The sequence below is a fragment of the Chionomys nivalis genome, chromosome 10 (genome assembly GCF_950005125.1).
Source record: "Chionomys nivalis chromosome 10, mChiNiv1.1, whole genome shotgun sequence".
Taxonomy (NCBI): domain Eukaryota; kingdom Metazoa; phylum Chordata; class Mammalia; order Rodentia; family Cricetidae; genus Chionomys; species Chionomys nivalis.
In genome coordinates, this window is record NC_080095.1 from 15,796,998 (window position 1) to 15,824,903 (window position 27,906).

At 45.0% G+C, this 27,906-nt stretch overlaps 1 protein-coding gene across 6 annotated transcripts in view; it reads right to left on the bottom strand.

Annotated features, from left to right (window-relative positions):
• Positions 1-11,048: 11,048 nt before the first annotated feature.
• Mark3 (microtubule affinity regulating kinase 3) overlaps positions 11,049-27,906 on the bottom strand; it is a 97,075-nt gene continuing 80,217 nt past the window's right edge. The window contains exons 15-19 of one of the 6 annotated variants that reach the window (XM_057782242.1): positions 22,404-22,562; positions 21,489-21,746; positions 14,917-14,943; positions 13,429-13,473; positions 11,049-11,590 (exon numbers count right to left, since the gene is read on the bottom strand). In XM_057782242.1, the coding sequence (XP_057638225.1) occupies positions 11,245-11,590; positions 13,429-13,473; positions 14,917-14,943; positions 21,489-21,746; positions 22,404-22,562 (835 nt within the window). In that variant the 3' untranslated portion in view covers positions 11,049-11,244. The remainder of the gene's footprint in view (positions 11,591-13,428; positions 13,474-14,916; positions 14,944-21,488; positions 21,747-22,403; positions 22,563-27,906) is intronic. The other 5 variants (XM_057782246.1, XM_057782243.1, XM_057782247.1 and 2 more) reach the window with 5 other exon arrangements.

A 27,906-nucleotide genomic window follows, 5' to 3' on the forward strand; every position in this document is an offset into this window, starting at 1 on the left:
CACAGGAAGTAGGCACAGCACTGAGCATCCCTCTCCCCACCCAGACCCTAAGGATCCGGAGAACTACAGTTGGGAACCCAACTCTGTCTATGCATGCCTCACTGCACATCCAGGAAGACCCCTGTGGGCAGAATTTAGCCTTAAAAGATTTTGAACCTCAGGATTCTCCTGGTATCTGGGCTTTCCTATGTACCCCAAACTCTTCCAGCCAGCAGGAGAATTTGGGTGCTTGCATTCCCTCTGCTCTGTGCTGCATGTTCCACTGTAATCAGCACTGGAGCTGGGGCTGAAGCAGGGTTTGTATGCATGCCACTCTGATGGCTCCATCTGCCTGCCTGCGCTCACCAAACAGCCCTTCTTTTCCTCTGGATTTGAGAGTCAAATGAATTCATTGAGCCTGGCTTCGTCCTGCTGGGATGGAACCTGGGGGTGGATGCAAGGAGGAAGGCACCATGCACCTAGGCGGCAAGGGTGGGGCACAGCTCCCTGGGGCACCTGGGTCACACTAAGCGTCCCCCGCACACCTGGGAACGCCCTGATTTCTTGCCAGGAACAGCCAGAGAATTTCAAGTTGTAGCCACCAGCACTGCTTGGGGTTGTCCTTTGATAGGGGTGAGGGGTGAGTGCTCTGTCCACCGAGACTCTTTAAGTGGGGTTCCTAACCTCCGATCACCCACGCTAACAGAGCCCCTCACCCAACCCCACCTTGGCGCTGAGAGAATTTCTGGACACTGACTAGGAAGATTGTGAGCCTACAGAAATAAGCAGGAGACAATACTGCTTAGAGCAGGAAAGAACTGGTCAGGGCTGTTTACCTGCAAAGAGCCCAGCCAACCCCACCCCTCCCACTTTGCTCCAGCAAACTTCACACTCACCGGCGTATAGTCAGGCTGAGGAAGCAGAGAGGCAAGCATGGGTTATAAAACAGCTCGTACTGAGATCCCACACAGATTATGTATGGAAAAACCCCCAGAACAGTCGTCGGCTGTGGGTGGTGGGGGAACAGGTGATTTCCTTCTTTATACTTCTTTTTCCAAATTTCCTCCAGTGAAGATGCACTGCTTATATAAGGCAATGCTTTTTGCCCTGTTGAGGGTCACACTCGGGGCTTTGCACACACTAGATACAGTGCTCTACCACTGGGCGACACCCCCAGCCCTCTCTTGCCTCCAGCGAGAGGCAGCTGGGATTATGGATGTGCGCTACTGTGCCCTTTTTGCGGTGCAGTGTTTAGGATTAAACTAAGGGCTTTATACTACTAGTTAGAGATCTGCTGACGAGCTATTGCCCCAGTCCCACCCCAGTAAAATTGGGAGTATTTTTCTTTTTTCTTCTATTTATATTCTAAGAATTTAATGTAACACAGTTGGTAGGTAGTCCATTAAAACAGTACCAGGAAGGAATCCACTGCCACCCTATTCTGATGGGGAAACTGAGGCTCAGAAAAGTCTCATTCTAGGTCAAGTGGAGCTCAGTTAAGCCTAGTCATGGGCTTACTTCCCCTGCTCTTTAACTTTGGGGCTTTCAGGACTCCCAGGGGTGGGTCCTGCTTCTCCCAATAGTAGTTTAGAAGGCTGCAATCGCCTGCAGGGTCCCTTACACTGCACTTCTCCCTGACCAGCCTGGTACTTAGCAAGCCTCCCAGGTGTCCAAGGCAGCTACCCATTGCATTTACAGGGTTGCAGGTTAACTCTCTCTTCCACAGCGACAACCTAAGAAGCTGGGACCCACGTCTGGGTCAGGCAACTTCCTGCTTCACTTCAACACTGCTCTCTGCTTTGCTGAGGACACAGCAAGGGTTTGGGCTGGGGCTCACGTCCTGACTCCCACACCTTGTCAGATATAGTTCCCACTTAAAGCTGAACAGTAGCTGGTGTGGTGACATGCACCTTTAGCCACGGCAGGTGGATCTGAGTTCCAGGCCAGCCAGGATTCTTAAGTACTGTTGGCTTATGGAACCCTGGTAGGAGGACAATGCTTTGGTCCTTAGCTTGGCTAGGTGCCAAGACTGACATTCAAGCAGCCACCTTGGGATGCAAGCATGAAGCATGCACGTGGCAGGTGGGATCCTGTTTGTACCACCTAGTCACTAGGTCCTAGCGGGAACTTGTATGGGGCCTAAACTACTCCAGGGAGAGATTAACTGGGACTGCAGTCCAGCGCTCTCAACAGCAGCCTCACCGCAGAGCAGGCCAGGCCTGGGGTCATTGGGGTTGGAATGTGGGTGGAATGGAGGCAGACTTGGCTCTGGGTGTCCCCAGGCCTATCTACGCTTAAATGACTCACTAGGTTGGGCTGATGGTGTCAGGCTGTCCGGTGGCTTTGTGTCCACCTCACAGCAGGGCTCCATTTTGCATATTCTTTTGGGCTTATACCAGCAGAGTGGTCCTGCTCCAGTGCATTCTGAAGCTGTCTCACTGTTCCCTTTAGCTTGTGTGCTTGGCCACTTCCTTTTTCTCGTGCTGACCATGCCAAGGGTCTTCCAAAACAAATCTGTTCCATTGAAAGTGAAGTCTAGTTCTGAAAAATGCCTCTGCCTACTCAGTATCCCTGTGCATATGGAGGGGACTTGAATGAACCAGATGTTCGGACAGAAGGGCAGCTCATCTCATCCAGAGCTGGAGCTGTGGACTCTAGCCTGACAGGGACCACCTGCGCTGCTGCCTGAGCAAGAAGCCTCACCTCTTCCTCAGTCCTGGAGAGAAGGGATCAGGCGCTGCTTTTCTCTGGCCTCCAGTCAAGGATGACACAACTTTGCTTCTTTAGCCGAGTCTCAATGTTTGCTTAAGTCCACTCTGTAATGCAACCCTGCAAAATGTGTGGTACACTTCCTGCCACCAGGACAAAAGGACATGCAGCAGGGTGACAGGGTCCGTTCCCTAGGACTCATAGGATGGGGGAGGGGTGTGGCTAGTGGGCAGGGAGCGGCAGGTACAGGCCCAGAACGCCTCCTGAGGTTGGAAGGACTGCTCTGAGGCTCCTCTACCCAGGATTTCTGGGACTGTGCCAATGAAAATAACTATCTGCTGCTTCCATGACTGCTTTGAGAATGTGTCTGCATGGCCCACGCCTGCTGGCAGCTCCCCCAAGGAGGCAAGCCAGTGCAAATCTTGCTTTAGAAGGCGTGGCGGAGTCAGGCTGCATGTCAGGCCTTTCTTCCAGGTCTCTGGAGCCAGTCATCCCCACAGTGAGATCTGTCCTGGTCTGGGATGGCTCTGGAGCCAGTCATCCCCACAGTGAGGTCTGTCCTGGTCTGGGAATGGCACACATATTCCCCAAGGAGCCAGGTCATTCCGTGGTGAAGTCCTGAGGATGGAGTACCCTAAGAAGTGCATTGTCTCAGATATACCCCACTGGGGACTCGCTGGTGTCGGGAGATGAGCTGGGCTCTGTGCTGCCTTTCCACCTACTGCTCCTCCCTCTTCCGCAGCACTCCCTGTGCCTGTCATCTCTGCCTCTGTCCCACTGGTGCTACCCTTTGGCCTCCTACATGAACCAGTCTGTCCCTCTCTGCCTGGACACTGAGCTTCTCAACAATAGGGGAGTCTACACCTTGTCCATTTTTGCACCTCTAGGATCAGCACAAGGTATTCCAGAGTAGCCCCCTCCCCCAAATCAACAGATACATAATTGATGGGCAAAGGGCCCTGAGCAGTTAACCAACAGAAGCAAAATCTCCATTCCCTCCCCCTCCCAATCTTCTGATTTGAACTTAATCTTCAATACTTAAGTCCTGATTACAGCAAAGTCTGGGGCAATGCAGGAAGCAGATGTCCAGCTTCCTGAGCTCTGAACAACACTGAGGGTGTGACAGGAGGGGCCGAGATCCCAGGATGGGAGGATGGCTTAGCTCTGGAGAGTAAGGACAGCTGGGTGTGGTCAGTCAGCAAGAGTCACAGTAGTACTCGCTTTTCTTTTTAATTTATGTGCATTGGTGTTTTGCCAGGGGTGTTGGGTCCCCTGGAACTGGAGAGTCACAGGCAGTTGTGAGCTGCCATGTGGGTTCTGGGAATTGAACCTGGGTCCTCTGGAAGGGCAGTCAGTGTTCTTAACCACTGAGTTATCTCTTTAGCCTCCTTGTTTCTCTCTCTCTCTCTCTCTCTCTTTTTTTTTTTTTGGTTTTTCGAGACAGGGTTTCTCTGTGGCTTTGGAGCCTGTCCTGGAACTAGCTCTGTAGACCAGGCTGGTCTCGAACTCACAGAGATCCGCCTGCCTCTGCCTCCCGAGTGCTGGGATTAAAGGCGTGCGCCACCACCACCCAGCCCTTGTTTCTCTTTTTAAAATATATTTTTATATGTGTCTGTGTGCCATGTGTGCAAGTGCTTGCAGAGGCCAGAAGGGGGCACTGGATACACTGGATGGAGATGCAGCTGAGGCTGTCTGATGTGGGTGCCAGGAACTCAGCTTCCCTCAAGAAGCAGCAAATACTCTTAACTGCTGAGCAATCTTTCCAGCCCATTTATTCCTCGTTCTAGTGAGGCTCCACAAGGCCCCAATTTACCAATGACCAGGAGTCACAAAATGAGTACCCAGGGTTCTCGGAAAATAAGGAGCTCTGGTTTGCAACCAATCAGCTTAACCACACTGACATAAGAAGACCCACAGCCAAGCAAAGTCAGTGCCAGTGGTAAAAACACTATTATGTGGGCCAGGCGGTAGTGGCACATGCCTTTAATCCCAGCACTTGGGAGGCAGAGGCAGGCGGATCTCTGTGAGTTCAAGACCAGCCTGGTCTACAGAGCTAGTTCCAGGACAGGCTCCAAAACCACAGAGAAACCCTGTCTCGAAGAAAAAAAAAAAAAAAAGAAAAAACCATTATGTGGCATGTTTCCTTGGCCACAGATTGCTGGGGTCTAGTCCATACCCCAAGGTGAGCCCTTGGGACAGATGAGGCCTTCCCATGGAGGAGGATCATGATTTGTGATGTGAGGAAGCACTGGCTCCTCCAACTGCCCAAGGCCCAGGCTTACTACTTTTTCACAGGCTGAGATCCAAATGGTAGCTGGGAGGTGGTGGCACGTGCCTTTAATCTCAGAACCTGGGAGGCAGAGACAGACAAACCTCTGAGTTCTAGGCTAGCCTGGTCTACAGAGCAAGTTCCAGGACAGCCAGGGCTACACAGAGAAACCCTGTCTCACCCCCGCCACACACCTAAAGAAAGAAATCCAATGGGACAAGACCCCTGAGATGGGAGATAAAAAGCAGTTTATCAAAGCAACAGCCAGGCAGTGGTGGCACACGCCTTTAATCCCAGCACTTGGGAGGCAGAGGCAGGCGGATCTCTGTGAGTTTGAGGCCAGCCTGGTCTACAAGAGCTAGTTCCAGGACAGGCTCCAAAAACCACAGAGAAACCCTGTCTCGAAAAACTAAAAAAAGAAAGAAAAAAAAAAATCAAAGCAACAATCATAACAAAACCCCAGAATGTAAAACAAGCTAGAAAACTAAGGACCATTCTTACCTAGCTGTGAGCTATGAGTTACAGTAATGGTTTTTTGTTTTTTTTTTTTTTTTTTTTTTTGGTTTTTTGAGACAGGGTTTCTCTGTGGCTTTGGAGCCTGTCCTGGAACTAGCTCTTGTAGACCAGGCTGGTCTCGAACTCACAGAGATCCGCCTGCCTCTGCCTCCCGAGTGCTGGGGAGTTACAGTAATGACTAGCCTGGCAAAGCACACCCATGTGTGTGATAGTGGCACACATGTTACAGGGGTAACTGTTCGAAATATTTAAAAATTAAGCCAAGTACTGTTGTGTACACCTTCAATTCCACAGGATGCAGAGGCAGTAAGATCTCTTTGAGTCTGAAGCAAGCCTGTTCAATATAGTAAAACTGTCTCCTCAAAATAAAAAGCAAACAGCCACAGCAAAATCAACAAAAGATCAGGCAGTTTGGGGGGGATCGAGCAACAATCCCATTCAACACAGTGGCTGTATTCCCAGGCCAGCTTCTGGGTCTCCACCCACTCTGTCCCACAGGAAGAAGGGCTCTGATGGCTGGAGGTCAACAGATTAGATGGCTTCTGACCCCACAGCTGTGCCTGTCTGGGGAGGAACGGCCATGGGGGGGGGGGTGTGTGAAACTCAGCCACTAAGACTGTCATGCCTTTTGAGACATCTAAAACTTTACACCCCAGCACACCCCCATTCTGCACTTCTGGCTGGCAGTATTCTAGGTACTCGGATGCAGGAAAAGGAGATGGAGCTTCCCTACAAGCCTTACATTGTAGGGTGGGGATGGCGGGCAGCCATCTTGGTAGTCAACTGTGGACTCCAGTGTGGGGAACGGTCCTGCAGGGAGCGCTGTCTGAGGAGCGCCAGTTTTTATCACTTGCTGGCACCTGTGTGCTAGCTAGCCTCACTGCCTTTCCCCTGACCCCTCTCAAGAGGCTCTCAATATGAAGACCCACTGTCCTGAAAGTCACTTTGAAGATCAGAGATTTTTCTGCAACCTTCACCCCTGCCAGGTGATGGTATCCACTTTTCTTACTAAGTTTCCACTGGTTGGCAATGTCTTCTCCCAAGAGCCATAAGAGCTAATGAGAGGGCTAATCCGGAAGAGGAGTGATCCAAGCCAAGTGGTTACTGAAATGGCACCTGTACCCAGGCCTTGGATGTGCTCTGCCATAGTCACTCCCCGGCACATTATGTCAGGGTTCTCGTAGAGTGGCTCTGACGTTCAGGCTGCCCGTCTGTTTTCTGACTAGCAGGCCTGAGTCAAAAGTTATTATTGTCTTTCTTTTTCTGTTTGTTTTCTTTTGTTTTGTGAGACAGGGTCGCACTGTGTAGCCCTGGCTAGCTCAGAACTCAGAGATCTGCCTGCCTCTGCCTCACACGAGCTGGGATTAAAGGCTGCGCCACCACACCAAGTTGTGCCATTCTGACTTTTGGAAGAGGCAGCTGGGAGGGGTTAGAACCACTGGGCCAAGAAAGGAGTCTGGACTGAGCCTACCGCTCAGTGGTACTAGCATGTTTAAGGTCTTTGGTTCAATCCCCAGAAACACACACAGTCTGTCTCTCAAAACAACAAAAACAAAACAAAACAAAACAAAAACCAAACCAAACAAAAACCAAAAAAAACTGCTTGACAGGCAGTGGTGGTTCACACCTTTATTCCCAGCACTGGAGAGGCAGAGGCAAGTGGGCCTGAGTTTGAGACCAGACTGGTCTACATAGTAAGTTCCAGGACAACCAGGGCTATAAAGAGAAACCTCATCTGGGTTGGGGGGCAAAAAATACAATGTTTTTCCAGACAAGAAGATTCACTCTACCAAGAGTTCAAGATCAGCCCAAGCTACATGAGATACTCTCTGAAAAAATCCAAAACCAAACCAAAACCAAAGGTGTCTGTGCAGCAGACTGCCAGACCTATCAAGGCACACACACCAATTACTAGTCACTCTGTTTAGTCGTCATTGCCCATCCACCCTCTTTGTGGCCTGGACAAGGCCTTGTTCTGAACAGCTGTCTTGAAGAACAGTACTATGAGCTATAGGACCCCGAATTGGTGTACTGAGAAGACTTGTACTAATGCACTGACCATCCGTGAACTGAGAACAGAAATGTGCACCACCACACCTGGCTCTAATTCAGTTTCTGCAAAGGTGCTGATCCCCCCAGTAAAATGCATTTTTGAAATGGTCCTGCTTCAGAATGGTACTCACTCTCCCTGGGCCTTTCTACGCCTGAGATCCTCTGCTACATCACAGGGCAGAACTCGGCACCCATGAACTTGCTCCCCTGCAAAGTACTTTTTAAACCCATCGGGCCCCCCCTCCATGTTAAATTAACTCACACTGCCCTTGAACTCCTGACACTTGCCTCCACCTCCAAGTGTGGGGATGACCTGTTTGTGCTCCACCACAGGGAGCCTTAGATTTCTGCACAGTGAACCAGCATTTCCAGGGATGAAAAGAGGTCCTAGGAGTCTGGCACATTTTTCTATGGTAGAAAAATTAGCATATTAACCCTAGCCTCAGGATCACACTGCCTTCCAGGTTCCCTAATTTGAGACACTCCCAGGAAGTAGACAAAAAATAGACGCCGGGCGATGGTGGCGCACGCCTTTAATCCCAGCACTTGGGAGGCAGAGGCAGGCGGATCTCTGTGAGTTCGAGACCAGCCTGGTCTACAAGAGCTAGTTCCAGGACAGGCTCCAAAACCACAGAGAAACCCTGTCTCGAAAAACAAAAAAAAAAAAAAAAACAACAACAAAAAAATAGATAGAGCTGGGCAGTAGTGGCGCACGCCTTTAATCCCAGCACTCGGGAGGCAGAGGCAGGCGGATCTCTGGGAGTTCGAGGCCAGCCTGGTCTACAAGAGCTAGTTCCAGGACAGGCACCAAAGCTACAGAGAAACCCTGTCTCGAAAATCCAAAAAATAAATAGATAGATAGATAGATAATGTGGCACTGTCTAGGTCTCAAACTTCTTTCAATATTAATGCTTTACTTTGGACTTTGAAGAAATCCCAGGACAGCCAGGACTACACAGAGAAAACCTGTTTTGAAAAAAACAAAGTAAGCCTTCTAAATACAACCAGTTCAGGAATATAGCAACTGTTGATACTTCTCCTAGAGACAGTTATTCATTTGATCCATAACATTAAAATGCATCCAGAGAGCAACAAAACAAAACCCAGCAGAGTGTGTGTATTCACACAGGAAGAGACTGTGCTCATCAGGGCTCATGGCAGACTCCTAGCACCCCACTGGCTGTGAGAATGTAGTGATGGAAAAGCAGTTAGCATGAGCCTTTTCCTTTTCTTTGGCTGGCTTGCCATGTAGTCCAGGCTGGCCTCAATTTGCAGAAATCTACCCACCTCTGCCCCCAAGTGCTGAGATTAAAGTTGTGCACCACTATGCCCAGCATGTGTCCTGTTTGATGGCAGGTATTATGTTTGGGGGCCGTCCCCTGATTAGATTTCTAGGGTAAGATTCTTTGAGATGGGGTCTCACTAGGTAGTCCTGGATGTCAAGGACCTCACTACAGAGACCAGCCTACTTTGGTCTCCCAAGTGCTTTGATGGAAGGCATGTCACCATACCCAGTTTAGGGCAAGATTAAGGGAGTAACAGCTGGTCACGACCCCTAAAGAACAGTTCAGAGGTTCTACCTTGATGAAGAAAGTGCTAATTAGCAAAGATACAGTGGCCAAGAGCAGCAAAGGGCACAGTCTACATGTGTAACTCAAGAGAAGCCCATGTGTAGAGCACCCATTCTTGTCCTGGTGGGCCCTGCGATCCTTTAGAACGTAAAGGGATATAAACACAGCCAGCAGCAGGCCAGGAGGCTGGACAGTCTCCTGACTTAACAAGGTAGGGCTACAGCAGCACTTCTCTCTAGAGGTCCTGAATCCAGGCACTATGACTTAAGGGTCACAGGGCAAGCAGTTTCCTGGAGTCTTAGCAGACCTTGCTAGGGTCCTTCCTCCTACGGTACTGCTGCTTGCCTGGCCACTTGTCCTGTGACACCCCCCCCTTGTTTAGTCATGTGCTTCCTTCCATCGTGCTCTCCTGGGTTTCCAGTCCACAGCGGTCCCACGGCACAGACTGCACTCATCTGTGCTTTCCTTACCTCACTCAGAGTGTTCCCAGAGTCCAGCTAGAGCCTGCAGCAGACCCACCCCCAGCTGGCCATGCTGTCGAAAGGCCTCTGCTGGGCTTTCTTGTCTTCTAGTGCTCTCTCCTTATGATGAACTCCAAAACAGCTGCTAGAGACGGCTAACAACCAGAAGCACAGCTGGAAAACCCCTGCACCTTGCAGGGAAAAGCAGTTGCCACGAGGCCTAGTGAGTTGTCCTAATCACAGCTCCGTTCTTTTGCAGGCCTTGGGGACCCTGTGTCCTCTGGTGTTCCCAAGATGCTCTGCAATGTAGTTTACACTAGTTTTCACTATATCCCATTCTAAGCCTTCACTTCTTTTTAAAGGATAGTTACATGTCTTTTGAAAGGATAGTGTATGTGTCAACATGCACATGAGTGCCAAGTGTTCATGAAGGCCGGAAGTGCTGGATTTACTACCACTCACCTACCAGATATGAATGCTGGAAATTAACCCCTGCCCTCATCAAATGTAGTATGTGCTCCTAACTTCTCAGCATCCTTTCCAGCGTCTTGTTCACTGACTGACTGCTGGAATGAACACTTCAAGGAGACAGGTATCTGTGTCTTTACTCAACCTGCTGTCTTGAGTGACCTGACCAAAGCAGACAACAAACAGCTGTGACTTAAGCGGGAGTCCAGATTTCCTGACCCAGGTAACAACCAATCAATAAACAGCTAACTAACAACTCTCAATCAATATACCAATATCCCTGTAACATTAGAATGTTACACTAAGTGTCAAGTCCATCACCCCTCTATACACCCACGTGGGCTCTGGAACAAGCTGCAGAGCTGATTCATGTGTGAATCACAGGGAAGGGAAGGAATATCAGGACTGCATGGAAAAACCCACTCAGTGATGTCAGGGTCTGGTTCCTCAAGGGAATGCATGGTCCCCAAGGACTAAGCAGCGACTGCCTCTCCTGGGGACAAGGAGGGCTTCACAATGTCCTTCGCCTCTACTCAGCCCAATGGTGGAGGCAAGCAGCATGCTTCAGGACTGCCTTAGACTGAGGCTTCGTACACCATTAGGAGACAGTGCAAGATTTTACTGAGAAAAAGTGAATTTTTAATTATCTTGTGAATCTACTTAGAAAAACACACACAAGCAATGTTCACAACTATAAATTTAAACCTTTTGCACTAAAAAAAAACCCCAAAAAACACAAAACAAACACAAAACCACAGGCATGAACTGTAAACCTGTATAATCATCAACTAGTCTTAAGGTTAATTCTTAGCAGTAATTCAGTATTTTCCTTCTTGGCAATTGTAATGTTGTAGCACCAAATGATCTCCCACAGAGGTACTAGTAATGCTGGCTGCCAGTGTAAGGAGCTGTTTCCAATACAGTGCTTCCTTCCCACACACACCATCCACTCACACCACACACAGGAGTCATGTGCAGATGGTGTCCACTCTGACTCCCAGGGCAATGGAAACAAGACAGAGGCACGGGGTCACAGACTTTAATGTAGTGCATTCGTAGAAAAGGCCAGCCTCGCTCCCAGGCGTGCTCTCATCCTCAGACTTTAATGTCATGATTTAGAAGATGCAGACGTTATTGCCTAAATATTATTCTATACATTTCCATCAGTGTTCTGGAAAACACCTTAAATTGCTACTTAATTTACACCATAATTACTGGGTTACAGCTTTAGCTCATTGGCAATTTTGGAAGCAATATTTTTGAAAGCTATGGATGTCCCTGATATCCGTTTAAACCGGACCCCATTCAGAGACAGTCTTGGCAGCTTACAGACTTCCATTTCCCACTGCACCAGGTTCTCTGCGTGCCCGTCGCCATGGACACAGAAGAGCAGGAAGCGTTCCCTCTGCTCATAGTCGCAGTTATTGGCATCCAGCACTTTGCGGATCTCCCGCATCATATCACTGGGATCCATGGAACTAGTGGTTTTCATACTCCAGGTGAAGCGCAGTGAGCGAGGTTTTGCCTCTTTGTTTTCATCCTTTTGTTCCGAAGATACATTGCGACTGAAATGTACAGGGGCATGGTGATTTTTAATTACACTGAAAACAGAACCTTTTCCACCTCACTCACTTGATTATAACTTTAGCACAAATGACAGCTGACCCCATGCACCTCATATTTACCAAGAGGCACAAGCGTATATCCCCAATCTCTAAACATAAATAACGCATACAAATATCTACCTGGCTGGGAAATGTCCAGGAGGCAGCTGTACTCCGGTTGCTGTACAGCAACCTCCTGCTCTTCCACCCCCAGCTTCTCTGTTACTATAGTTATGCTTGACACATGTACCACATAGACCAGAGCTCAAAGGCTGACTCAGCATTCCCAGCTTAGTACTACTGCTCCTCAGTTATAGGAGTACACAGCTAAGCCACCATCTACCCTGTTGTTTCTCTACTTTATTAAAATTTCAATTTTATAGTTGAAAATATCCAAGTCATGGTCCTGTGGTACTAGCCACTCAGGAGGCTGAGTAGATCACAGGAGTCCAGGAGCTTGAAGTAAGCCTGAGTAACAGTGAGGCCCATCTCAAAATAGGCAAAACCAAACACTACAAATACCCACAACTCAGATGATCTAACCCTAATGAAACAGACGAAGAGATGAAATGCTCCAGTTCACTTTTCTGCGGATAACTGAAATGACTGGTCTGCATGAGGTGAGGGCTAAATTGCTACGTTAGACACTCCACAGGTTACAAAGGCAAGCATGAGCTTGGCAACAATTTGGGAATAAGGAAACCTTAGGTAAGGAGGCAAACAGTACAAAAACTATGGGAGTCTGTTGGAGAGTCACAGAGGAGGAGCAAGGCGGCAGTCAGGACTGACCACATACACCTTAGTAACATTCAATGGAAGCAGAAGCAGAGGTTGTGTGTGATTTTGTGTGTGTGTGTGTGTGCTTTCTCTCTTTTGTGGAAATGGTGGTCTCATGAGGCTCAGGCTGCCCTGCCCTCCTGGTCCCCCTGCTCTACATCCCAAGTACTAGGACCATAGGTGTATGCTACCATGTTTGCTAAGTTTCTGTTTTCAACAGGGACATTGTCAGCAAATGCACTCAAGACCACCCCAGAGCACGGATCCACCACACTGGGTCAGAGTGGCATGGCAAAATCATTAGCCCTTACAGAGTACCTGCATGGCAAACCTTGTGTTGCTCCATACCAGGAAGTAGGTTCCACCATCACCTTCCTGTTGTGCATGGGCAATACACATGGAAAAGCAGAGCCTGCTCTAAGCTGGGACAGGCCTGGGAGGAGACTGCCTATAGCTCACTCCAAGTCTACTGTGGAAAGGCAGTTTACACAGTGCACAGGGTCTAACAGGGACAGTTGGTCGAGCAGCAGGTGCCAAGGAAGATTTTCCCTTGGAACTGAAGCATCATCATAACTTGCACTGGAAAGCATGGTAGGGGGCCTACCACTAGAGATAGAATCCTGAGGCTACCTGTGATTCCACAGGCACAGTGAGTGCTACAGAAAACCCAAAGGCAAACATGCATTTACATAATATCATTTTAAGAGAAACACCACCCTCAGCCTTCCCAAACTTATTCAAGGCATCAAGGCACAAATGTAAAGCAGGGCTGAGGGTGCTCAGGAAGGCTCTCATGGCACACCAGTGCCCTCTTGTGGCTGCTGGCGCGCAAAGCTGTCTCCTAGATCCAGCAAGCAGAGTCAGCAGCCTCAAGAACATTCTAGAATCAGAACCTTGCCACAGCCCCAACCAGGCTCACTGTACTTAAATGAATAACCAAAAACAGCAATGATCATCTAGGCCATAACAATGAGGTAGTTAAGTACATAGAAAATATTTGAAATAAAAAGCATTTCCCTCACCTTGAGCCCTCATATCTCCCGTTCCTCTCATATTCAGTTGGAAGCCTCAATGGACAGAACGTAGAAGCAAAGGAAAGTGGAAAAGAGAAAAGAAATCTTACACACTGGTCCACAGCCACCCGTTCATCAACACAAACATCATATAATGGTATTTCGGTTACCACTAAACTAATTTAAACTCCTCCTCCATCTGACTGCTGATGATTATTCCCCATGAGGACAAAGCCATGGGAAGGGGCAAGCTGTGCATTCACGTCAGTTTTCTTCCTGCTGTGCACACTCATGGCTTTGGACTACAGCTGCTCTGTTCTATGTTCTATTACCACGCACACTGTATAATCTCCATTTAAAAAGAAGTGAGGTCATCAGTAGAACTCTACACTCTAATACAACACATCTGTCCAATGAAAATTTGCTATTTGGGAAGATCACCTGAACATCATGAAGTGGCACTTGCAACAAAAAGGTTTTTTTTCTCTCCACTTTTTAAGATATCATGTTTCATAAACACAAAAATGTAACCTGGCCTTCCTGAGAGGCACACGAGCAGTAACTTAAAACAATAACAGCATCTCTCGATGTAGCCCCAGCTGTGCCAGAATTCAGTATGTAGACTAGGCTGACCTTGAAGCTCACAGGGGTCTGCCTGTCTCTGCCTCCCAGGTGGCATTAGGACCACCTGGTTAGGCGGCAACCTTCACAGCAGTGTTTCTGCCTTGTACGTGCACACTCCAAAGACATCAATATTTGTGATTTGTCAACACCAAAAATACTAACCCAACTGGAACCACACTAACTAGCATGCTCTAGTAAAACAATGACATATGGTTTCTTCATTGGGAAGTGACTTTTTAGACAAAATGTTGTTTGCTCTTCAACTCTCCAAAAATATATAACATTTTTGCTGTGAGATTGTTCACACCTGAGTTTCTAAGTAAGCCAAACCAAATGAAGTAGGAGGATTTTATGCCTGTCTCCAACATTAGAGTATCAGCCACCTTGTCACATAAAGCTTTTGCCAATTCCATCCTCAGTAAAATACTTACCTTCTGCATGCTTTGAGGCTAAATCAGTAATTGTACACGTGATTACTGAACATCTTATTCTTTAAACAGGAGCATGCTAAGTGCTATTAGTACCAAGACAGAATTTATCTGGATGCTAAATGATTCTACTGAAGAAAGAGAGTGCACAAGGCATGCACAGCCTTCTGCGGAGTGGTGCCACAATTCCTTTCATATGCCCAACAGAGTTAATCTAGTTCTTTCCAGTCTCCTTCAAGGATATGAGAATTTAGTTCTTAGCAGAAAGTTTAGTTTTAAAGAAAACAAAAACAAAAACAAAAAAACAAAACCAAACAACAACAAAACAGGACCAAAAAGCCAAACCTGGTGTTAATTGCAGGGGCCATTTGGGGTAGGTGGGGTGAGGATTGAAAAGAAAGTGTACATATAGGAATAAAAGTAAGTGTACATATATAAATCCTACCTTTTGATAAACCTGAATGACATGTTTCTAAAAGAAATTAAGCCAAAAAAAAAAATTAACAAAAAAGACTTGTACAAATTAAACAGAAAATCTAATTAATTATAGAAAGAATGGGAAAACAAACCAAACACCATGGCTCCTCTTCTGGCCAACAATCAATAAAAACAACATTTGTTGAAGAAGTAAAATTATTAAAAACATTTAAATTTTGAGCATGTCGTCTTTTAAATTGAAACATAAAATCATGTTTAGCCACAATAACTAAATCTATTAGAAACTTTTTAAAAAGATTTATTTACTATGCATAGTGTTCCTCCTGCATATATGCCTGCAAGCCAGAAGAGGGCACCAGATCTTATTACAGATGGTTGAGTCAATATGTGGTTGCTGGGAATTGAACTCAGGAGCTCTGGAAGAGCAGCCAGGGCCCTTAACCTCTGAGCCACCTCTACAGACACTCATTAGAAATGTTTTTAAGGTAAAAGTCAGTCTTTATAAAAAAATTAACATAATCATTATGATGTTATTATTAATACAGGGTCTTGCTGTATATATCAAAGGCTGGTCTTGCCCTTACAACCTGCTTCCAACTTGCCACCATGCCTGTGACTTCAATGTCTTAAAGAAATAACATGTACTTTGCAATGTACTTGTAATAAATACCATTTCTCAGATTCCTACAGACTATCTTTTTTTTTAATATTTATTTATTTATTATGTATACAATATTCTGTCTGTGTATATACCTGCAGGCCAGAAGAGGGCACCAGACCCCATTACAGATGGTTGTGAGCCACCATGTGGTTGCTGGGAATTGAACTCAGGACCTTTGGAAGAGCAGGCAATGCTCTTAACCTCTGAGCCATCTCTCCAGCCCCTCCTACAGACTATCTTATGAGCAGAACTCCTTCTTGCCTTCTGCTACATAAACAGACTGAATTACAAGTCATTTAGACATTAAGAGAATTATCACTGAGCTAGGTGTGATACCATAAGAAGACAGAGAGGCCAGGCAGGTCTATAAAATCAGTTCCAGAGCTATGGCTATATAGCAAGATCCTGTATTAAAGAGGGTGGGGCTGGTAATGCTGCTTGGTAAAGTGTTTGCCTGGCATGCATGAAAACTCCGGGTTTGATCTCCAGTACTGCATGAAATGGGGGCATGGCTGGGCATATCTTTGATTCCAACACTCAGGAGGTCTTGGAGATAGACAGGCCGATCAGGAAATTCAAGGTCATCCTTGGCTACCTAGTGAGTTTGAAGCCAGTCTGGGCTACATGTAACCCTGTCTCAAAAATGACAAAACCAAACTGAAACCCAACAACAATAACAAAGTTAAGGAGACACATGGCTATGCTGAACAGAGTCTGACAAGATCTCACACACTAAGCACCTTTGGGCAAGTGCAGGCAGGAAAAGCCCAGGGTTGTAATGGATACCGCAGACAGACATAGTCACCAAACAACATTTTTGGATTTTTCCTCTCTAATTTGGGGGTAACTCTGTACTGCTTTTAGGGATGTCCAAAATCTTGACCTTGTGCATGGCACTGTCATCTCTAACTGTGTTGGGCTCCATTCACGGCTATCCCAAAGTGCATGCAGCCTGGGAACCACAGGTTGGACATACTCGCTTAGACAAACTGGAAAGTGTCTATTAGAGACAACACTGGTACACAGCAGGATAAATACTGTATAGAAGATTGTGCATATAAAATATTTTTAATTAGACACTACATATAGATATGTTTTTAAAATATTATTTCAAAATGATTATTAGTACCCACTTTCTTCTCCTCTCCTCCCCTCCCCCTCTCCCTCTCCCCCCTCTCATTTTGCCGGCATGTATGATAGTGTTGAATTCCCTAAACTGGAATTACAGACAGCTGTGGGGTGCTGGGAATTGAACCTGGGTCCTCTGGAAGAGCATCCAGTGTTCCTAATCGCTGAGCAATCTCTCCAGCTCCGACAACAATGTCTTTTCAAAATTATATATTTTAGGTGTATGTGTATTTGCTTGCATTATGTAAGTGTACCACAAGTATGCAGGCCCAAGAAGGCCAGAAGGAGATGGGCTCTGTAAAACCAGAGTAGCACACAGTCATCAGCAACTGTGTGGGTGCTGGGAATGGAACACAGGTGGTCTGAAAGAGGAGGATAAAGAATTTCAAATGTAGTGTCAAGGATTTTTTTAAAAGATTTACTTATTTACATATATGAGTGTACTGCCTGCATGTGCACTTGCAGGCCAGAAGAGGGAATTGGATTCCAATGCAGATGGCTGTGAGATAGCACGTGGTTGATGGAAATTGAATCCAGGACCTCTGAAAGAACAGCCAGAGCTCTTGGCTCAAAAGACAGCCCCTATATTTTGGTAACTATTATTATTATTGGCTTTAGCTTTTTCATTTTTCAAGATAGGGTTCTGAGACCCTATATAGCCCTGGCTTTTGTGGAACTCACTCTAAACCAGATCGCTGATTGGTCTCAAGGTCAGAAATCTGCCTGCCTCTGCCTCCAGAGTGATGAGATTAAAGAAATATAGAAAAATCCTTGCACTCAAGGGGCAGAGATAGGCAGATTTCTGTGAGTTCAAGGTCAACCTGACCAACAGAGAGAGTTCCAGGACATCCAGGACTATACAGAGAAACTCTGTTTAGAAAAACAAACAAAAATTCTGCCTCAAATAAAAAGTAAAGAAACTGGGAGTAGGGTGGTTGGTGAGACTGCTTGGTGGTTAAGAACACTAGATACTCTTGCAAAGGAAGTAGGTTTAATTCCTGACACCCACAAGGTAGTTTATAGGTATCTGCAACTCAGGTTTCAGGGGATCCAATGCCTTCTTTTTGATTTTTGTGGGCATCAGACACGCACAGACATACATGCAGGCAAAACATTCATACATATAAAATAAAATTTAGGTGCTAGAGAGATGGCTGCATCTTGCTCTTCCATAGGTCCTAAGTTTACTTCCCAGCAGCACCCACACGGTGGCTCACAACCATCTATATTGGAATTTGATGATCACTTCTGGTATGCATGTGTATATGCAAATAACAATAAAAAACCTTAAAAATCTTAAAAAAACCAAACAAACCCCAAACTATAGAGGTGTCTATAACTTATAAAAATGGTGATTATCTATATTTTGTTTAAACAAGAAACTGTAATATAATTTCTGTTCAAACACTGTATGGCATGAACCGAACCAAGTGTAACTAGAAAATGAACAGACAGTTCCTCACTGAACCTGGCGAGCATACTGGACTCAATGGGTTGCCTCTGCAGCCAGGAAGAGTTAGCTCAGACACATTTCTGGTTTAAGATATAAAATTATGCCTAATCGGCCGGGCGGTGGTGGTGCACGCCTTTAATCCCAGCACTTGGGAGGCAGAGGCAGGTGGATCTCTGTGAGTTCGAGACCAGCCTGGTCTACAAGAGCTAGCTCCAGGACAGGCTCCAAAACCACAGAGAAACTCTCGAAAAAAGCAAAAAAAAAAAATATGCCTAATCTTTCTGAATCTCATCTTTATTCTTCTACAGAATGTGGTACATCTATCCATGTACAGGACAGACTGGCGATGAAATAAAAATACGGTAGAGACTAGGGAACAGATTATTAATATAAATATACTGTTGAGCATAAATACGTGTGTACTACTTAGAGATAACTGTTGGGGAATATTATTTTAGGGTGTGTGACTTTTTTATGCAGCATCTGTTTAACACTGTGAAGTTGTGATTCTTTGCCTGTCTAAAACACCTGATGGTCTAATAAAGAGCAGAATGGCCAATGGGAAGGCAGAAGCTAGGATAGGCGGGGCTGAGAGACAGAGTATAAATAGAAGGAGAGGTTAGGAGACTGAGCAATAATAAAAAAAGGAGCCGGGCGGTGGTGGCGCACGTCTTTAATCCCAGCACTTGGGAGGCAGAGGCAGGTGGATCTCTGGGAGTTCGAGGCCAGCCTGGTCTACAAGAGCTAGTTCCAGGACAGGCTCCAAAGCTACAGAGAAACCCTGTCTCGAAAAAACCAAAAAAAAAAAAAAAAACCAAAATAAATAAATAAATAAATAAATAAATAAATAAATAAAAAAATAAAAAAAAATAAAAAAAAGGAGAGCAGGACATCAGGGGCCAGCCACCCACGGAATAAGAATGAAAGATATACAGAAGTAAGAGAAAGATAAAAGCCCAGAGGCATAAGATAGTCAGGATAATTTAAGAAAAGCTGGCAAAAAAAACAAACCAAGCTAAGGCTGGGTGATTATAACTAAAAAGTCTCTGTGTGTGATTTATCTGGGATCTGGGTGGTGGGCCCCTCAAAAAGCCAAAAGAGTAAGACATCACTCAACAAATACCACACATATGTATGATATAGATGCTCACATGATATACAAACATATATGTATACAGAAAACAACTAATTGGGGTGGGGGCTGGAAAGACGACGTGGTGGTTAAGAGCACTGGCTGAGGGACTGGAGAGATGGCTCAGTGGTTAAGAGCATTGCCTGTTCTTCCAAAGGTCCTGAGTTCAATTCCCAGCAACCACATGGTGTCTCACAACAATCTGTAATAAGATCTGGTGCCCACTCCTGGCCTGCAGACATATAGACAGAATATTGTATACATAATTAAAAAAAAAAAAAAAGCACTGGCTGATTTTCCAGAAGACTGGGGTTCAAGTCTCAGCACCCACATGGCAGTTTATAACTGTCTGCGACTCCTGTTCCAGGGGATCTGACACCCATACACAAACATACATGTAGGCAAAATACCAATGCACATAAAATACAAATAAACAAATTATTAAAAAAAAATAACACTATGTAGCCAGACGTGACCTTGAATAACTTTACCGTCTAGTGCCCCAGAGGCAGAGGCAGATTGCAGGTGAGCCTCTGTGAGTTCCAGGCCAGACTGGCTTGCAAAGCAAATTCTAGGTCACAAATACACAGAGATATTGTCTCAAGAACTAGAATGAGAGCCAGAGGTTGTTCAGTGGTTAAGAGCACTTGCTCTAAGAGAGGACCTACGTTTTATCCTCAGAACCTACATGATGGCTCACAACCATCCAACTCCAGTTCCAGGAATTTGACATCCTCTTCTGTCCTCCTTGGGCACCAGTCATGCATGTGGTTGTGCACAGAAACACATTTGAGCAAAACACCCGTACACATAAAACAAAATAAAATCAGCATGAACAACAACAACAAAAAAATCCAAAACAACCAAAAAACCCAAACCAAACAAACTAGATATGCAGAGATATCTACCCATGTAGCTTAGCACACAAACCCAAAAACCCTTCAAATGTTAGCTGGCTTTTTCCTTTAAAAACATTTTATGTGTATGCGTCTAATATCCATATGTACTATGTGCCGGGTAAGCTTGTGTGACAAGTGTCATCCTGACAATCCAGTTTTTGGCCTTTTTTTTTTTTTTTTTTGGTTTGTTTGTTTGTTTTTCCTTGCATGATCTATGCTTTTTTTGTTTTTTTGAGTTTTTTAAGACAGGGCTTCTCTGTGTATGTAGCCTTGGCGGTCTTAGAACTTGCTCTGTAGACCAGGCTCCTGGACTCCAATTCAGAGATCTGTCTGCCTTTGTCTCCTGATATGAATCCATGGTTATGTGGTGTGTGCAGACGTGTGCTCAGAGGCCAAAGGACAACATCAAGTACCTTGCTCTATTACTCTACAACTCATTCTTCTGAGACAGAACCCACTCTTTTCTTCCTCCCTCCCTTCACTGTATATGTAAGGGTGTTTTACCTGCTTGTAAGTGCATACAGAGGCCAGAAGAGGGCACTGATGAAGAGAGGACAGGATCCCCTAGAACTGGAGCTATACCTAATTGAGAGCTGCCATGTGTGTGTTGGGAACCGAAGCTGATCTAAAAGAGCAGCAAGTGCTCTTAAAAAGGGAATTTTACTGAACCTGGAAAAAGTATAGTAGACAGTAAGCCTCAATGACTGTCTTGTCTCTGCTAACCACAGGAGCGGTCAAAGGCATGAGCGGCGAGTCTGTGGATTTTTACGTGGGTGTTGGTCTTCATACTTGTTTAGGAAGCACTCTTACTGAGCTACCACTACAACCACCATGTGCTGGTGTTTCAAATCAATGATAGTCTCCCAGAGAGCACAAAGGAGAAATAAACAGGAGGACTTTCATGATGCTTAAGTGTCAATTACAGGGCTGGTGAGACAGCTCAGTGGGTAAGGTACTTGCTATTGAGCCAGACATGGAAGAGATAGACGTTTTCATATTTAGAGACAATCACAGTAGATGTGTTTTTCTCGGTGACTGCTAAGCTGCAACAGATATGTCATGTGGGCAGATGTCTGAACAATACAAACAATAATTAAAGATGATAAATTCTACCTAAGCACTAAACAACTTTTAGTATTGTGAAAAGATGCTGAGTTCTGTAATTCTACTTTAAAGCTATAAAGTCTAAAGCTGGATACACATGAGCTAAAGGAGGAAAGATAAGAATCCAGGCGGCAGCAGCTTCACAAATTTACTTTTTCTCTTTGTATTTGCTCCAACAGAACCAGCAGTACATAACACTTACCTCCTTGTGAGTTTTGAAGTTAGTTTACTAAAAAGATTAGTAGAACCTCGGCTTCGAGTCTGGGACAGTGGTGTGGCTTCATGGGACAAGCTGGGTGAGGCGGGTGGGCCATTATATGTTGCAGTTCGCCGCTCCCGAGGTTGGCCGTGGAAAGTGCTACGGCTGGCCGTGCCCCTTGGAAAGCGAATCCGATCTGGGGTGGTCGCACTGCTAATACTGTGGGTGGAAGCAACTGGAGTTCTCTGATCTGGAATAGTGCTAGGAAAGCAGAAAAAGAGACATCTCTGTTGCCCAAATCATAACATGAAAATTTATAAGCACAATATACCTTTTACACATAATGAAGTAATCAGTCACTGGGAATCAAGATCCAAAGGGTATTTTAAAACAGGATTTAGGAGCAAAACATAAGCTCAGTGGGGAAGATATCAAAGGAACAGGACAAGAGACAAAGCTCAGAAAGTTCAGGGATACCATATATGCACATTTCAAGGACAAGAGTAATGTGGGGTGAAGAATGGCTAATTTAAACTTTCCCCCTCTACTTCCCTTCAAGCTGCTTACAGAGAACTGTGCCAAAAGGAAAGAAAGGCTTGCATGTGAAAACAACAGGCAACCAAAAAATTTGTAGAAGCACACAGATGGCATAAATATAAAATCCCACATGCTGAAACCAAGTTGGGGTAGGGGTTTCTTAGACCCTCTGTAGTATGCCAAGGCATGAAGACAGGCATATATACATACACATACACAAACAACACAGACACAATGAAACAGGATGTGCTTAACTAAAACTATATGGAAGAACATCATCTTTGGACAACTGTAACAAAATCTTGAACCATAAAATCCACAGCACAAAATTAAGCAGCAGTGGGTACACATTAGCTTTACAAGGAATGTGCGTTTTCTTACATAGCCTTGAAGTTATCTCCTTCACTGTCTATTGGAGGTAACATCATCTTGGGGTGCCCAGAGGCTGACATGGACATCGACTTCTGATGTCTCAGCCGACAGGTAGATGTGGCACAGAGTGAGGCAGGGCTAGCTGCATAAGCGAACACTTCTGTCAGGCTGGGAGAGGGTTTGGGTTCAGGCAGAGGCAGAAACAACAGTGTGATGGAACAGTGACCAAAGAGCAGCTTGCTGTCTGTCTAATGCATATACCTTCTCCCCAGACCCCTGCAGACCTCCAGAGAGCAAGAGTCTCTCACTTGTTTGGGGATTCTGGGCCAATTGCTGGCCCGCAGCTGCTTTTACAAACAGCAGTTTAAAAAGTTCATTATCTTTTTTTTTCTTTAAATTTATTTAATTTTATGTGCATTGGTGCAAGGGTGTCAGGTCCCCTGGAACTTGAGTTACAGATAGTTGTAAGCTGCTACGGGGGTGCTGAGAACTGAACCTGGGTCCTCTGGAAGAGCAGTCAGTGCTCTTACCCACTGAGCCATCTCTCCAGCTCCCCCCAAAAAAGTTCATTATCTTAAAGAATATAACAGTCTCCATGTTTAAATACTTGTTCTATATGTGTCTTCCAAGCTCTGCCTGAAATAGAACACACCCTAAAGACGTCTCTATGCAAATGTAGGTGGTAAAATGAATGTGGCACAAGCACATAGTACGTTTCACCTTTTCCCTTTCAAATGAGTGACTGAAGTAATGGGTACAGAAACTTGTTATTATACACCAGAGTATCCTACGTCATTTGAACAACATAGTTTAGAACTTTCCCATTCAGAAGACATTTTCTCCCTTCTTATATAGATGGGAAAACTCAGCATATGGACTATTTATGGAAAGAGTATTATACTGATTTAAAGCCTTCAGTGTTACCTTGCATAATAGCTTCAAACAAACTCACCCACATAAAGTAGTACCCTAAGACGTGCTTTCTCTTTTTGCCTTTACATGGGTTCCGGAAATCAAACTATAGTCACTAGGTTTGCACGGCAAATGACAAATGCCTTTTACCTGCTAAGCTGTCTCATTGGCTCAACTCTTGTACTCTTATCTGTTCAGGTCCAGACAGCGGTCACATACATTGATTGCTCTGCCCAGCTACTGACAATTTTGACCAAACTGGGAGCAAGGATCAACATGTGCTTGGAACATAGTAAGAAAAGCAGGAGCTATTTGACATCTCTGGAGAACATATGTTGTCTTAAAGACTTGTGAGAAGCAAAGGACTTTGGTGCACAGCAAGAGACTGTTCTCTTTTCCCAAGAAGCAGCTGCAGGAGAGACTAGACCTACAGGTACACAGGCATGAAGAGAGCATGTGCAGATACTCTGCAGCACTGCCTGGATCCTCCTCAAAGTACAAGACCTAGCTAAGGGAAAGTATAATTCACATTTGAATTATTAACTATTTGATTAAATCATTTTTATTATATTAAAATTGTATGTGTATTTGAGTGAATATGCCCACAAACTCTAGAGTAGCATACTAGGTCTCCCGCAGCATTAGTTAGAATTCTGGTCCTCTATAAGAGCAATAAATAAATGCTCTTAACTACTGGACCATCTCTCCAGTCTACCACCCTCCACTCAAGAGATCCAACTGCTCTGCCTCTCAAGTGCTAATGTTAAACGTGTGCATCACTACTGTCTGGCATACCTGTTTTGGTTTTGATTTTTAAATTTATTTATTTATTATATATACAGTGTTCTGTCTGCATGTATTCCTGCGGGCCAGAAGAGGGCACCAGCTCTCATTACAGATGGTTATGAGCCCCCATGTGGTTGCTGGGAACTGAATTCTGGACCTCTAGAAGAGCAGCCAGTGCTCTTAGCCGCTGAGCCATCTCTCCAGGCTCAATATAGTTGTTTTTAACAACTATCTACATTAGGCCTAACATCTTAATTTAGTGTTAGCTAAATTTCAAACTGGTACAATCAAATTCTAACAGAAACAACAAAAAACTATTCATGACACAGTCCCTACACTAATCATAACAGCAACATATTCTAGAAGTTCAAGCTGGTTGCCATAAAAAATGCAAAAGGTGCCAGGAGGTGGTGGCTCATATCTTTAATCCCAGCACTTGGAAGCAGAGGGAACAGAATGAGTTCCAGGACAGCCAGAGCTATAGAGAAACCCTGTCTTGAAAAGCCAAAAACAAACAAACCCAAAAAAGTATTCATGATTGATCATAAATAATCTAGTCCACAATAATCTCTAAAAGCAAGATAACAGAAGTTATATTCTTAATAGTTTGGGTCTAAGGGTGGGGCATTCTTTTTTTTTTTTTTTTTTTTAAAGATGAGTCTTTAAGATCCTCCTGCCTCTTGCCTTACAAATGTTGTGATCACATGTATGTGCCACTAGCCCTGGCCTCATTTAAAAAATCTAATATAAATAGTGGTTTTCTTTTTTTGTTGTTGTTTCGGGCTAGAATTTTTCTGTCCCTTGGATTCAGAGATCCGCCTGCCTCTACCTCCCAAGTGCTGGCATTAAAAGGCGTGTGCCACCACCAAGCAGCAAACAGTGCCTTTCTTTTGGTTGTTTTGAGAAAGTGTTCCTCTGTCTCATCGATCTGGCTGTCCCAGAACTCACTCTGTAGACCAAGCCGGCCTTGAACTCACAGAGATCTGGCTTCAGAGTAGTGGGATTAAATATGTGCACCCCCTCTGCCTGGCAAAATAGTGCTTTTCTTAACATTCAAGCAGAATGAAACTGTTGGAAACAGGCAAAAACACCTTGTCCTAAGTACTGTCATTTTGACTTCAAACTCCATTTTACCTGTAGGGTGAAGCAAAGTTCATGTTCCCAAGCCATAGAGGGACTGGGGGCTTTCCAAGAGATGATCAACCCCTCCTTAAACAATAGAAAGTCTGTTATGCTCTTTAGGTTTCTAAAACTATGGCTGTTCCCAATAACAAAACGAATAAATAAAATCTGATTAGTTGGATTGATAAGCTTACATTCTGTGTTAGCTGACAATATTGGAACCCATAGGGAAAGCCCCTCTTCTTTGAATCCTGATTGGTGGAAAAATATAACTGTAATTTGGCACAGATGTTTGTGGGTTTTGTGCTTAAATACTTGTTGCAATGAATGACTGGGGACATAGTCAGCTCCCGAGTCTGCACTCACTGTTATCCCTGATTGGTCAGTCTCCATGGTATTGTTCAGTAATAAATCTTGCTTTTCAGAACTTCTTGTGTCTGCTTGGATTGCTTTAGAGCCTCACAGCCAAAACAAAACAAACATTTTACACAGTGTCAGTTTTATGTCAACACACAAGCTATAATCATTTGGGAATAGGAACTCACAAATGAGAAAAACCTCCATAAGACTGGCATACAGGCAAGTCTGTCAGGCAGTTTTTTGATTAATGACTGATGTGCAAAGGCCCAGCCCACTGTGGGTGCTGCCACCCCTTGGGAGGTGGGTGGTCCAGGGCTGTATGAGAAAGCAAGCTGTGCAAGCCAGTATGTAGCACTACTCCATGGCCTTTGCTTCGGTTCCTGCCCCCAGGTCTGCGCTCTGGACTGTGATGGACTGTTGTAACCTGTTAGGTGCAATGAACCCTTTCTTCCTCTTCTAGTTGCTTTGATCGTGGAGTTTTATCACAGCAAGAGAAACCTTGAGACATGCCTCAACTATTTTATGTTGGAATTGATTTCCTCTTTCTTTCTTTTTCTTTCTTTCTTTCTTTCTTTCTTTCTTTCTTTCTTTCTTTCTTTCTTTCAAGATTTATTTACTTTTATTTTATGTGCATTGGTGTTTTGTCTGCATGTATGTCTGTGTAAGCCTGGAACTGGAGCTACAGACAGTTGTGAGCTGGTATATGGGTGCTAGGAATTGAACCTGGGTCCTCTAGAAGAGCAGCCAGTGCTCTTAACTGCTGAGCCATCTCTCTAGGCCCCTACCTTTCCTTTTTTGAAGCTCGAATCCACTAAAGGCTGCCAAGAAACAGCTCTGATAGCTCACACCAAAATTCAATGTGAAATCTTTTGTTGCTCAGTAAAAGCATACTCAACAGGTGGGCTGAGTTGTAAAGGCTTATAGTTCCAGTTACTCAGCAGGATGAAGCTAAAAGATTGGAAGTTTAGGGGCTGGAGAAATGGCTATTCTTCCATAGGACCTGGGTTCAATTTCCAGCACCCAAATGGCAGCTCACCACTGTCTGTAATTGCAATTCTAGAAGTTCTGACACTTTTACACAGACACACATGGAAGCAAAAAAAAAAAACACCGATTAGTACACATGCACAAACCCACACAGATTGGAAGTTCAAGGCCTACCTAAGGCAACTTATGAGACACTGTGCAAAAAAAAAGCTAATTGTGGTTATATGGTCAGCTCAGTGACAGAGGACGTTCCCAGGCTTAGGGTGAATCTTTTGCAATGGGGAAAACAATAAACAAACAATGAAAAATAACCAAACAGTCAGGCGGCGCTGGTGCACACCTTTAGCACTAGGGAGGCAGATGTAGGCAGATCTATGTGAGATCAAGGTTAGTCTCGTCTAAAAGTGAGTTCCAGTACAGCCAGGGCTGTTACCTATAGAAACCCTGTTTCAAAAAACCAAAAACCAAAACAAATTAAAAAATATAAAATAAAAGCAAAACCCCAGTGCACATGGCAAGAGGATGAACTTAACTATCTGATGAGTGTTGATACTTCAAGTAGAAGAATGAAGCTAGTGAGGGCTTTTTAAGACATGCTTCATGCTTGGTACTATCAGAGGAGATCACTCCTGTGCTGGACTTCTGTACAACCTCATTTGGGAGACAGTCCAGCATATGAAGATTAAGAATGGAATGGATTAGTTTCACAAGTCAATAGGCACCCTGCAGTATTTGTGTGTGTCTTTTTTTTTGGGGGGGGGGGCGGGGCGTGTGCAAGATAGGGTTTCTCTGGAGCTTTGGAGTCTGTCCTGGAACTAGCTCATGTAGATGAGCCTGGCCTGGGATTAAAGACGCATGCCACAACTGCCCAGCAGTTCTTGTGTATTTTAAATGAGTAAAGGAATAAAGATCTATAGGTGAGAGAGAAGGAGGCAATCATGATCTAGGAAAGCTGTTCAGGGAATGGCAAATTTCATTCTGCTCAATTTAAGATTAAGGCAACAATTCAGGCAGTGGTTGCCCATGACTTTATTCCCAACTCTCAGGAGGCAGAGGCAGATAGATCTTTGTGAGTTTGATGACAGAGAGCCTGGTGTGGGACAATTCTATATTCTGTCAATTATGTTTTAAATAAATGCTGATTGGCCAGTAGCCAGGCACAAAGTATAGGTGGGGCAACCAGACAGGAAGTAGAGGTAGAGCAAGGAGAACAGGAGAATTCAGGGAAGGAGGAAGCCCATTCCTCTGTAGTCCTGCCCAGAAGCAGGATGTGACCTGCCCCGCTGAAAAAGGTACTGAGCCATGTGGCTAACATAGATAAGGATAATGTGTTAATATACATTAT